This window comes from Colossoma macropomum, unplaced genomic scaffold, assembly GCF_904425465.1.
Source record: "Colossoma macropomum unplaced genomic scaffold, Colossoma_macropomum, whole genome shotgun sequence".
Classification (NCBI taxonomy): domain Eukaryota; kingdom Metazoa; phylum Chordata; class Actinopteri; order Characiformes; family Serrasalmidae; genus Colossoma; species Colossoma macropomum.
Window position 1 is genome coordinate 7,443,482 of NW_023494798.1, and position 13,190 is coordinate 7,456,671.

The following is a 13,190-nucleotide window of genomic DNA, read 5'->3' on the forward strand; positions in this document are numbered from 1 at the left end:
ATTGAGTAACTAAATGAAATAAGAAGGCAAAAGTACTTACCTGTGAATAGATTCCAGAGGAAGGTAGCCATGTTTTCATCCAGGGAGGAAAAACAGTAGCCTTTGTCTGGTGAGTTTTTATAGTGAACCCCCCCCCCCATGCAAAAACCGGAAGTGATGTCACACAGCTTCCTGTTTAGCTCCATGAAAGCCCTGGGCAGAGTGAGCTAGTCTAGTGGAGAAGTTAATGAAATGTGGTTGGAGCCCAAAGAATGCTGAAACTGTGATTGAATAAGAGGCTTCACACTAAGTTATATATATATTTGTAAATATTGAGTTTCATTTATTTTCTTTTCCTTTTTTTTTGCAATGGATAAATTGCATGTTTTTTGTTTGTTTTCTTCACTGAGATTCAATAAACACCTACCTTTGCACCTAACCTGAAACATAAGCATGTGTCTTTTCCACCGGACCATCACATTGCAATCTTGCAGATTTCTTTGAAAAACTGAAAGCAAGTCTCCTGAAAAGCATGGAAGCTGTAAAGGCAAAGAGTGGACTCAATGCTGAAAACATGGGTAACATGTTATGTTTTTAAACAATACCTCATGCCTTGTTTTGTGATACTGAAAAATTAAGAACTTTTTAATTTCTGTTTTAACTAATGTGAAGGTCTGCCTTTGAATTTTGCACAATTTGCACAGCAAGAGTTCTCTGGAATCTATATAACCTTATTTGGCCAGTGACATGTGAAACAGCTAAATGTGATGTATAACTATTGCGATCCAAACAAGCAGTTTAACGTAAACATTCAGGTTAACATAAAATGCTAGTAGGTGGAGTGGAATGCCTTGAGACCATCAGCTTGTTTGAGACGCAACAACAGCAAGTAAACAAGCAAATTACATTGACATTTTCATATTACAATGTCTTAGGTATGCCTCTAAAACAAGGAACCGTATGCAGGCGCCGAAGCTTATAATCTGCTAATCATGTTAAGCGCAATGCTTGACTTTTTTCGGTCCCACTGGGTGGGCACACATTTCAATCTAAAATTCAATATGCTTGAGTGTTTTCTTAATGATAATGCTCCACCTGGATCGGATCTCTTGGTGCTTTTCTCTGAGCCATTTAAAGTTAGTTCAGCCAGGCAGAAACACCTTCAGTACGAGGGACGTCTGTTAATTGAAGCCTCCATTTGTGGTCCCTGGAAATGCCTACAGTGCCATCAATTCATTCCAGGCGAGGTAAAGTCAACATTTGACCTTGTGTTAAGATCTGGGTGAGCATAAAAAATGTGAATCGAAGTTACATAGCAAATCAATAAAGTAAAGTGGATGCCATTATGTAGGCAGGTCATGACACATAAATTAAATACAGTGAGGTTAATGAAGTCAATAAAGTCTTATTATGCTATCAGGCACTTGTATGAGTCCAGTGCTTTAATTTCAGCCAGTTAAAGACATGTGTGATGAGGTCATTCTGAGTGTAATTAGCTTCTCCTTTTATGGCAGTTTCCATCCAAGTCGTGACTAGCGAAGAGCAAACGCGACGCACTCCCCCCCCGACAAGTACCGTTTGTGTCTGCATGACCGGCCTGCCTGCTCCAGCCCATGAAATCGGCCTTTAATATTTCATCAGGGAGGCGGCCTATAACTGCAGAACGGGCAGAGGCAGAGGAGAGCAGAGCAAAGAGAACATCTTTTTTGTCCTTCTTTCGTTCTCTTTCTCCCCTTTTTTTGGTCTCTTTTTGGTAGAATGCATGCTGTGGACTTTCTTCAGCTCCGAGACGCTATGAATTCCTGCTGATCTTGGACTATGCTGAGAAATTCTGAGGACCAACACTGCCATCTTCTGTCTGAATATTTACCCAACTGTCATCGGTAACCAAGGTTTCTACATGAGTGGAAGCAGTATGGTTGACGCAAGAGAAGTAGATTTACCTCCAAAACAAGGTTTGTTTAGCTGGGGTCACTTAACTTTCCATCAATGTCCTGTGAACAGAGTCCAGTTCAACGAGTGTCAACAAAAAAGGACGGTTCAGTTCAACCTTACAGATCCTGTTCATGTCAATTACTCTAAAAGGTCACTAAAAGACCAAGGTCTGAGGGGTGGACAGGTGGGAATTATTAAGGCAAACAACTGGATAAATGAGCCATTAAGTATGTTATAGGCCTTATATTATCTTTGTCATCATCATTTATAAGGGGGCAGGGGCTCGCCCACCAAGACCAAGGCCTAATTTACATTAGGGCCCTAAGACAAAAAGGAAAAAAAGAAGAGTGACTAGAGAACGAGTTCGCATCATAAAGAAAATTTAACATAAAATAAATAAAAGAATGTACATGTGGAAATTTAGAACCAGCCTAATTTTTATGTGTTTCTTATTCATTCATTCAGAAGGAAACAGAGATTTAATGTATGGTGATAACTGTTAATACAGCCTTTTAAATAAAAAAAACAATCAATGATACCGGAGACTGGGATGCCAGCTAACTAACACAACAGCTATTTTAGCTATTAGTTGTCAGCTTGTCTAGTCATCTAAATACAATGCCACACTCATGTACATGTGCTGATATCTGCTTTTGCGGCGAGGCAGATTTTGCTGCACTGCATACCATCATTCACCAACAGAACTAGCCACTGAAATGAATAAGATGTGGTGAGGCAAAGTTGCAAGTTGGTCTTACACTATAGACTTGAGATTCCCAGAGACTTGACTGGGACTCGCACCTGAGACTTGAGACTCCACTCAGAGACTGGATCCTCGGACTGGCACCCCAGAGACTTGAAACTTGGCCTCGTATCTCAGAGATTTGAGACTCGACTTGGACTAGCAATAAAGACTCAAGTCTTAGCTAGCACTAGAGACTCGAGACTCAACTCAGACTGGCACCAGAGACTCAAGACTCAACTCAGACTAGCACCAGAGACTCAAGACTCGACTCAGACTAGCACCAGAGACCCGAGACTTGACTCAGACTACTACCACAGAATCAAGACTTGATTCGGACTTGCATCAGAGACTTAGGACTTGGACTCGCACCAGAGACTCAAGACTCAACTTAAGTTAGCTCCAGAGACTCAACTTGAACTCGCTCCACAGTCTCAAGACTCAACTCACACTAACACTGGAGACTCGAAACTCGACTTGGACTAGCACCAGAGACTCCAGACTCAACTTGGACCTGCACCACAGACTCATATCACAAAATCAAGACTTGATTTGGACACCACAGACTTGAGACTCAATTCCAACTAGCTCCAGAGACTCATGGGTTGGACCCGCAACCAGAGACTCAAGACTCAACTCGCACAAGCACCAGGGAGTCAAAACTCCAACTAACTCTGAAGACTCGGACAAGCACTGCAGACTCAACCTCCACAGACTCAAGACTCGGACTCACACCAGAGGCTTGAGACTAGACTCCAAATAATTCCAAAGACTCAAGACTTAGACTCACACCAGAGACCCGAAACTCGACTCCAACTAACTCCAAAGACTCTGACTCACACCACACTCTAGACTTGAGCCTCGGCTTGGACAAGCACTGAAGACTACATTTGATTGCACTCGATTGTTTGCAAGACTCAAATCGGACTTGCACCAGAGACCCAAAACGTGACTCAGACTTGCATCACTGAGCCTTGGAATGAAACTGTATTAATTTTAGGTGCAATATCTTTGTTGACAGGCTGGTATAATCAGATTTTACTTTGGTAGATTACGAGTAGATCAGTGGATTTGTCACACCAACAGCCAGTGTCCTGAAAAAGCTGGAGATCCACAGTGACTGTGTTCCAAGCGCAATTTTTGAGGTAAAAATCTGAACAAATCACACAGAAGGTCACCTTTTAACGTAAGGTGTAAATGTCTGAGAGGTGAGTGCCGGCCATGCAATCGCTGTCACAAAGATACGGATATTTATGCGCGACTGCGAGAGGGCCTGACATTCAATCACGGTAAAACGGTGCTACCCATAAATATGCAAAAGTCATTTTTGAAGATTGCTTCGTTCCTTCCTCACTTTCCACATCCGCTCTCCTTTTCCACGCTGAGGTCATTTGTCCTGAGAAATTCCAACTTCCTAAAAGCTGCCCAACGACGGCACAAACCGAACGCGGCAAAGAAAGGACTGATGAGAACGGAACCGATGGGAAGACAAATATGCATGTGCTCATTTTGAGGCTGAGGGTTTCACAGGTGCTGTTTTATGCCTTTCGGAGCGAGCCCCGATTCGCAGCCGCCAATTGGAAATACCTCATTGCCGTTTGGATCCAGAATGATCAAAGTGACCTCAATACATCACTGGTGTTTATGACTGTGCACACATGACTGGCTCCCGACACAGTCATGAAATAATGGCACCTGGTCGGGACTGCAGGTCCCAGTTTCATTAGCTCTCAATGAGTCACCGAAATACCGTTCGGTAGGAAAAAATGTGCATTAATCATGCAGCATAATAACAAGAGAGGTGGGCAAATTCCTCAATAGTGTTAGGACTATTAAGCAACATTCATCTCCATCTATTTCACTTTAATGTGAAACAGCTTTTTTCTCTCACTACTCAGCACCCAAAGCAGGACCACCACCTTAAATAACACATTGCTCTCTGACACTGGAGCCCTTAGCATGGGATAGTCCCTGAAGCGTGTCTGAAAAATCATTAGATTTTTTAATTAACCTTATTAACATGGGAGCCAAGGTCCAAAAGGCGATCTGATTAGTAAACCAGTCATGTCCACGATTCGTCTCTAGGGCTCTTCGCCTGAGGCGCTGGAGTGAAGATGCTGTAATCAGCGATTTGATCTCACCGGGGTGTTATCAGCGTATCAGCAGGCCAGGTTTTTAAGGTGGAAACCAGGACCACCTACAGACTCCCCAACAGCATGATGGGCGTTTGAGCCTTAGAGACTCAGATATGCCTTATACAGATATGACAAGCTAGATAAATAAACTGTGGTAGATGAATAAATGAAAGAAATGACTGCAGAAAATATTCACTCCTTGGTTCCAATCTGCCTGTGAAAGGACAGATTAGGCGCGCTATCATAAAACAGCGAGAAACGGCGCCGCTGTGAGGCCAAATTGAGAATTGCAGGGGAAAAAAATGACACAAAGCCAGTTCAGCACAACTGTGACCGTCGACGTACGGTTTGACTTCTTTTACGGCAGCAGTCTTCAGATATAGGCCGCGTCCCAATATGCGCACTCGGGATCTACCTAGTGTGACCGGTTTTTAATTAGAATTAGACTTGAGCGCACTATAACATGGATTGTATCTGTAGAATTGTGTTGTAACTAATGATATTCTGACTAAACATGGGGGCTATTATTTTTAACAGATGTTAATACTCTAAAACACCCATCATCCTTGACTAGATCATGGATTCTTTTGAAATAGCATTGCTTTTGTTTATTTTTGATGTTGCGTGTGATTTATCAATTCATTTTTGTTATTAATGTTTCACAACTATTGTTATTATAAAGGCTTAATTGTAAATAATATGTTTTTAGTCGTTTATATTGGTCATAATTATGCATACGTTTGATGTTTAACCACTTTGAAGTACTGGTTATGGTTTAATATATTTTTTGTAAGTATTATTTTAATGTTATTTTTATTTATATACTCTTATTTCATAAAAATGAAATGCTCAGTCGGGATTCTACGCACCAACTGTGCTTTCTGGCTACTACACAAGTACGCACACTACGCACTAGCTAGGCGTTCTTCTAGGACACAAGTACGCATATTGGGACGCGCCCACAAACATTGCTAACACTGGGACGTGGATAGCAAACGTTAGCTGGTATTTTTCGGCCTGTGAACCTCACCAAAATGGGAATAGCCGACGAAGCGGACCGGACTCTGTTTGTCGGCAACTTGGACCCTCAAGTAACAGAAGAGCTTTTGTTCGAGCTGTTTTTACAGGCAAGTTACCGGACAATGCTGATTAGCCTCGTAGCTAATTGACAGGCCAGACTAGACTGAAGCTAGTTAGCTAGCTAGCTAGCATCCGTAGGTCGGTACAGCGTTACCGTTGCATGTAAATAAACACGACTAAATTAAATCTGTACAAGACAAACCTGTTTTGTCTGTGGGAAGTTTGGGTTTTAGCTCGTTAGGACCGCCGTCCACTAATTCTTATCGGCTGTGTTCACGTATTTAGCCTGTTAGCTAAGCCAAGCTAACGCTTTAAGCTATCCTGAAGGCTTGTGCAACCAAAGAAGCTGGTCAGCTACTGAATTCATCGCCAGCTTCTTGTTCAAATTTTCCCGGTCCACCTTAAATGGTGCTGCAGTTACGTTCTCGCGAGGCGCCAGAATGTAAAACTGCTGCACTATTTTAAGGTGGAATGGGAAAATTCGGACAAGAAGCTGGCGCAGGAAGAAGCTTCAGCCTCATACACAACCAGTGGTTTAGTCTAGTCAGCTGTCCTCTTTGGTTCCATTAAGCCATAAATATACACAGTTGTAGTGAAGTCAAATTATTTAGGGATTCCCATGCGGTTTTGCGTGTTTCAGTAACGCTAAAATATTGAAATTTCCCCGCGTTTCGAGACGCACGACCACTCGGGAGTTTGAGCCCATAAGGAGGAGAAACTTAATGGGTTTAAAGGAGAATTCCACCGACTTTTCAAAATGCCTTTGTAAAAAAGAAAAGTGGTCAAGATGTACACAGAGTCATTCAGAGTGGTTTTGAGTGAAATGTGCTGTTCTGAAGAACCTTACCGAGACAGAACTGTTTACAGCGGTGGTGATGGGAACCAGACATCCGGAGCAGTCATGTTATGCCCTTAAAAGCTTTAAAAGCTCTTACAGAAAAGTACTAAAAAGAAGAGGTTATGAACTCATGCAGGGTTAGAATGTAATGGAATAGAAATGTTGGAAAAAAAAGTATTCAGAATACAGAAATTAAGTAACTGTAGTCAGTCCAAGTCACATGTTGTATTCAATATTCAGAAAATAGTTGCTATTTTTCACATTTTAAGATGCATGTTTTTAGAATACATACCCACCATCAGCGCTTGTTAAGTAATTATTTTAAGGAACTATTTTATTTAAACTCAAAAATGCTTCTTTACAAACACTGAAGTTTCTCCTAAAGCCTGAGTACACTGATAAATCACTGTTATGAGCCAGTTATTAAATTGAGCCGTTAGTAAACTCTTTTGAGGGATCACTGAATTGAGTAGGACGTATCCAGGACATGTTCTTGAATGATAAACGCAGCCTTGGTATTGTACTGGACTTTTGCATGCCTTCTGTGGCAAGTTAAGCCACTTTTCCACTCCATGGTACCGGTGTGAAGCCCAGTCCCCCCCCAGTTATGTTCTTGCTTTGTTGTGTTGGTTTACAAATATATTTAAGTTTACAAAAACACAGGCATATACATATCTACCTATGCCTTTAGATGTTCCTCCCACAGTTGTTGATTGATGCATTATATTAAACAGGGTAAAAGGGAGCTAACAAAGTATTGCAGAGAAACAGATGGACTACAGTCTGTAAATGTAGAACTACAGAGTGCACCTATATAGTAAGTGGAGCTGATAAAATGGACAATGAGCGTAGAAACAAGGAGGTGGTCATAATGTTATGCCTGATCGGTGTATTTATTCAATACAACAAAGACGGCTTTTGAAACCTAAGATAATGAGTCTTATTCAGTTGTAGTGGGATGCATACATTGCTCATATGCAGGCTTACATGTAGCTGTAAGTAAGAGGTTTGTCTTAGGGTGTTTGTGTTGGTCTTTGTTGTGTTTTTGAAACAGTTCTTTCTTTCTTTCATTTTTTGTTGAAGGCTGGGCCTTTGATCAAAGTCAAAATCCCAAAGGACAATGATGGAAGGTCAAAACAGTTTGCCTTTGTGAACTTCAAACATGAAGTCTCCGTCCCGTACAGCATGAGCCTGCTCAATGGCATCCGACTTTTTGGAAGGCAGCTCAACTTACAGTACAGAGCAGGTAAACTCTTCTCGTGGTTCTGGATACTCAAGAATTTTGGTGCTATGTGATTAAACAGACACCCTAACGAATTGTGTGAATCCTCTGGGTGACAGGTAGCAGTCATATTAATCAAGAGGGCAAGAGCCCTGCAAACTCACAGAACCCCAGTCCAGCAAACACACCCAATCATCGTGGTGGCAGGTATCCTTCACAAGTTTTGTGTGAAGATAAAGGAGCAGAAATTCTGCCTTGACTTTTTAATGTTAGGTCTGGTGTTTTACTGCCTTTTGTTAAATTTGCAGATCTGATAAGACCCCAGAACAGATGGGCTCTCCATCATACTCCCCTCCTCAGCAGTTCCAGAGGTCTTTCTCATCACCCGACAGTCTGCAGAGGCAAGCCCTGGTGAGCGCTCCCATCTTTGCCGTTAAATGCTTGTTCACAGCTAGGTTGTTAAGCGCATGTGACTGCTTGAATAGCCCGCCAGAGTTAATAGTTGGCAAAAACAGTTCGCTGCTGATTTGAAACGGTAAGAATCTGATCCCAGATTCTTCTAATACGATGCCAGACGTTCAGTCATTGGGTATTTCGAGGATTAAATTCGATCCAGAAGCCATCCACAAAAAAAAGGTCTTGGATATTATGAAGTAACCATGACCTAAGCCAGGCAAATGTCTGCACAATATTCAAATCTCTATTTCTTTTCCATAGATGAACAACATGTGGCAGATCCAAATGCAGCAGTTGCAGCAGCTGAATGGAGCTTTCCAGCTTGGCATGCAGCAATATGGGGGTGGGAGCAGTAGCCCCTGGCAGCAGGAGAGCCCAGCTCACCGGAGCCACCGCCACTCCCAGGAGCAAGACGGCGGTGGGCATCACGGCCGGGATCACCGTAACAGCGGCTACGACCGCCATCGGCGCGACAGCCAGCGAGGAGAGTCCTACCAGCATGACGATCGCAGCGGAGGCCGAAGCAGAGATTACCCCCCCGAAAGACGCAGAGACTCTAGAGACGGGTCCAGGGACGGACGCTGGAAACGATACTGAAGACTTTTCTTTTTATAAAAAAACAAACTGTTAAAGAAACTATTTTATGTTGTTTTCTAAAAGAGAACTTTTTAAACTGGTGATTTTTGGAGTGTCACTTGCTCCTTCGAAGGTTGTGTAAAGCAATTGTGTCAAATTTCAGAACATCTAAGAATTTTAACCATAAGGAACAAAAAGATGCATTTAAAATATGAGGTAAAAAATAATCATAAACAATAACACACAGTAGGGCATTTTACCAACATTTGTTTTTTATGAGCTACATTTTGAAGACTTATTTGAATCTCAGGGGTCAACGCCCAATATGTCCGATGTCTATAGGTATTTTTTTGTTTTTTTCAACAGATAATATTTATATGATATGTGGCTTGTGTGGTCTTCTTGTTGACGATCCAGACATCATAATTATGTTTTGAGGGGCCAGATGTATCTAAGGATTTACCACACGCTAATTCAGTACCACACGAAGTTATCATGGCACTGAATGACAAATTTCTAAACTGGTCACTGTCTTTAATGATCTTTTTGAGTGGTGAATATTTTAGTAATTTGGGGCCTTTATATACTTTATATACCAGCAGGGGTGGTTTTTTTACAGTGGCTGTATGAAATAATCCTGGGAAATGAAACATTTTGTTAAATTGGATGTCAAAGAAAAAGATCCATTTCTTTCTGTGATTTCTCAGGAATTTTGTTAGAATGGAAAGAGATTTTCTTTCATGCTTTGTACTTTTCAGTAACGAAGTTTCTGTTAGAGGTCTTTAAACATTGTGCTTTCTCTGTTCAGAGAAATGCTGCAAAAACAGCTCTCAACTGTAAATACAGCTTTTTTTTATATAAAAGATTGTAAACCTGGTGTTCTCTCACTCATGATTTTGTGTTTTAATTATCATTTTTGGCCCACAGATTTAATGTTCTGCTGTAAACATATTGCAGGGCAATTCAAACTCATGTTGGGATAAGCAAAAGAGCCTGTAGGCTGTACAGACAATGGAAAACCTGAATAAATGAGTAGAGAAGCGTAAGTACAGATGCTTTCATAAACATGCACCTCATGATAAATTCAGCAATAAACACCCAACCATGCCCTGCAGCATGTTTAAATTTTTTTACATTGTTTTTGAATCAAGATGCCAAGAGGAAAAGATCTATGGGTTCATTATTGGAGCACAGATGGCAGAACCTTCAATCACAACTGGCTAGTGTTTCAGCAGAAACAGCGACTAAAGTGATGTCTGCATTTGCATGTCTGTGGGAAAGACATCAGTAAATGGGTTTGGAAATTGTAGAGGAAAGGGTCACTGCAAGTCAGTACAAAGTTATTTTGACTGATCACCTTTATGGATGGACTCCTTCATGATGGCAGCGCATTCATTCAAGTCAAGAGGGGCACTAAATTGATGAGTATGAATATATTGTAAATATACACCGATCAGGCATAACATTATGACCACCTTCTTTGTTTCTACGCTCATTGTCCATTTTATCAGCTCCACTTACTATATAGGTGCACTTTGTAGTTCTACAGTTACAGACTGTAGTCCATCTGTTTCTCTGCAATACTTTGTTAGCCTGCTTTTACCCTGCTCTTCAGTGGTCAGGACCCCCATGGACCCTCACAGAGCAGGTACTATTTGGGTGGTGGATCATTCTCAGCACTGCAGAAATGTGTGTTAGTGTGTGTTGTGCTGGTACGAGTGGATCAGACACAGCAGTGCTGCTGGTGTTTTTAAACACTGTGTCCACTCTCTGTCCACTCTATTAGACACTCCTACCTTATCAGTCCACCTTGTAGATGTAAAGTCAGAGATGATAGCTCATCTGCTGCTGCACTGTTTGTGTTGGTCATCCTCTAGTCCTTCATCAGTGGTCACAGGACGCTGCCCACAGGACGCTGTTGGCTGGATATTTGTGGTTGGTGGACTATTCTCAGTCCAGCAGTGACACTGAGGTGTTTAAAAACTCCAGCAGCACTGCTGTGTCTGATCCACTCAGACCAGCGCAACACACACCAACACACCACCACCCTGTCAGTGTTACTGCAGTGCTGAGAATGATCCAGCACCCAAATGGTACCTGCTCTGTGAGGGTCCATGGGGGTCCTGACCACTGAAGAACAGGGTAAAAGGGGGCTAACAAAGTATGCAGAGAAACAGATGGACTACAGTCTGTAACTGTAGAACTACACAGTGCACCTATATAGTAAGTGGAGCTGATAAAATGGACAATGAGCGTAGAAACAAGGAGGTGGTCATAATGTTATGCCTAAACAGTGTATATGCTGTGGCCTTTGGAGTCACCAGATCTCAAAGCAGTTGAACATCCATGGAGATTTGGACCAGCATCGAAAACACCAACTGAGGGAATGGTGTTCCATCCCTGAAGTACAGTTCTAGAGACATACAATCTATGCCAAAGTACACTGAAGCTGTTCTGGCGGTTTGACCTTACTAAGACACTTAATGTTGGTTTTTCCCTTTGTCATCCGTCTATAGGTTGACAGTTTAGACAGCTGAATGTGATATTTTACAAATAATCCATTTTTGTATGCATGTCCAAGAGGATTAGTCAAAAATGCTCTCAATTGTGATTTTGACATCCTGCACATACCAGATATTTCAGCAAATGTTCACATACTCTTAGCTAAACCCACAAATCTGACCACGTAAAGAAGAAATAGGATTTGAGCGCTGACAAGTTAATCGCATGATATCATGTAAGTGTTTCTAAAGAAGTGAGCACAATGGAACGGCAGTGGAAATGAAGTTTAATACCTGTAATTACGGGTGGGACAGCTGTGTAGGCTCTGCAGTATAGCCCAGTAAAGCACGGTAATGCATACAGCTTTGCCTGGACCTATTTTTTACGCTTTGTGGAAATCAGAAGGGCAGGTTGTTTTTATTCTGACGATTTAAAACTGGTGCATGGACCTTAGCACCCAGTAAGCTAATTTTCCCTAAGACTTCAAAGGCACCTGGCTCCGTAGGGCCAAATTCTGAATCAAGAACACCCCCAGTTCTCATGTTACACTTAGCTGCACTGATTGATACGCCTGTTGCCTGCTGTGGCCCTGCTTACGAAACATGACAGCCGGAATCCTATAATGTCCAAGCTAAGGGTCATAATCTACCCTTCCGAAAGTGCTTAGGCCACGAACAGTGGCTCCCGTTGCGCACCAATTCGTTCATCCCAGCAAAGCTTTCACGCTCTAAAAGTGGAGGTGCATTTGCACCCTGCGTACTGAGCTCTTTGTCTTGCCACTAATCTGACAAGGATCAGATTGCGCCCTGATGCCTGGAAGCGCTGCTCGGTAAAGAACAGCCGATCCCCTGGTCCCGGGCTGTACTAGGAAGAGCTTTGTTGGAGAGCGCTAACTCTGGACACAGTCTACTGTTTTAATTGATTGAGCTGCTTGGCGTCGACGGGTGTGGGGAGGGTGGACAGCGTACCCCTATAGCAACTCCCACCGCCAACAAGTGTGTGTTAATGTGCAGACTTTAAAGTGGTGATCAAAAGCCTCCTCTTAGAGTTCTACCTTACTGTAGAGTTTAGTTCCAACCCAGATCTACCCACATGCATCTTGGTGTACCCCCAGCTTCTATTAACCAGATCGTCTCCAGCCTCAGCTTGCAGGGTTCTTGCTGCCACATGATCAAGTCAGTGTCTTCATGTATATGACTGATGCACAAAGATGGTATTTTGGCCATTTCTGAGGGGACTGGCTAGGACAACCATTTGCATAAGAAAGGGGAAAGTCAAAGAAAAACACCTGGAAGACCACCAAAAAGTGTCTCCATCAGATAAACAACGCAAAGCTTTGATCTTTAAAAAAAAGGAGAAAACCAAGCTCCACTCTTTCTTCAGATCTGAGAAAATCCACAGGTGATTCTATCCATCCTTCCACTGTGAGAAGACAATGTTAAGGGTCTGAAAGGATATGTAGCTGTCAAGAAGCTGGTCCTGAGATCAGGAAAGACAAAAAAAAAGAAAACTTTATCTAGAAAATTTGATCTAGAACAGGTCTTGTGGACTGATAAGTCTAAATTTGTCATTGGGATTGCTTGAATCATGAGAAGCATAAAATGCAACCAACTTCGAAGACAGAACTTTGAAGGTGTCCCTGCAGATTTCTTTAAAAAGCTGAAAGCAAGTTTTATAATAATTATAATATAATATAATATATAATATAATATTTATAATATCTAT

The 13,190-nt window shown here is 42.0% G+C and overlaps 1 protein-coding gene across 1 annotated transcript; it reads left to right on the forward strand.

Moving 5' to 3' along the window:
• The first annotated feature begins 5,739 nt into the window (after window positions 1-5,739).
• On the forward strand, window positions 5,740-9,850 carry rbm7 (RNA binding motif protein 7). The gene is made up of 5 exons (XM_036585620.1): window positions 5,740-5,918; window positions 7,793-7,955; window positions 8,051-8,138; window positions 8,240-8,342; window positions 8,649-9,850. Exons 1-5 carry the CDS (start codon window positions 5,826-5,828, stop codon window positions 8,982-8,984), a joined length of 783 nt encoding a protein of 260 aa, XP_036441513.1. The 5' UTR covers window positions 5,740-5,825; the 3' UTR covers window positions 8,985-9,850.
• The last annotated feature ends 3,340 nt before the right edge of the window (window positions 9,851-13,190 follow it).

Coding starts and splice junctions, on each gene's coding strand:
- rbm7 (XM_036585620.1), top strand. CDS start 5,826: ATGGGAATAGCCGACGAAGCGGACCGGACTCTGTTTGTCGGCAACTTG. Junction 5,919..7,792: donor TGTTCGAGCTGTTTTTACAG/GCAAGTTACCGG, acceptor TTTTTGTTGAAG/GCTGGGCCTTTGATCAAAGT. Junction 8,139..8,239: donor CCCAATCATCGTGGTGGCAG/GTATCCTTCACA, acceptor TTAAATTTGCAG/ATCTGATAAGACCCCAGAAC.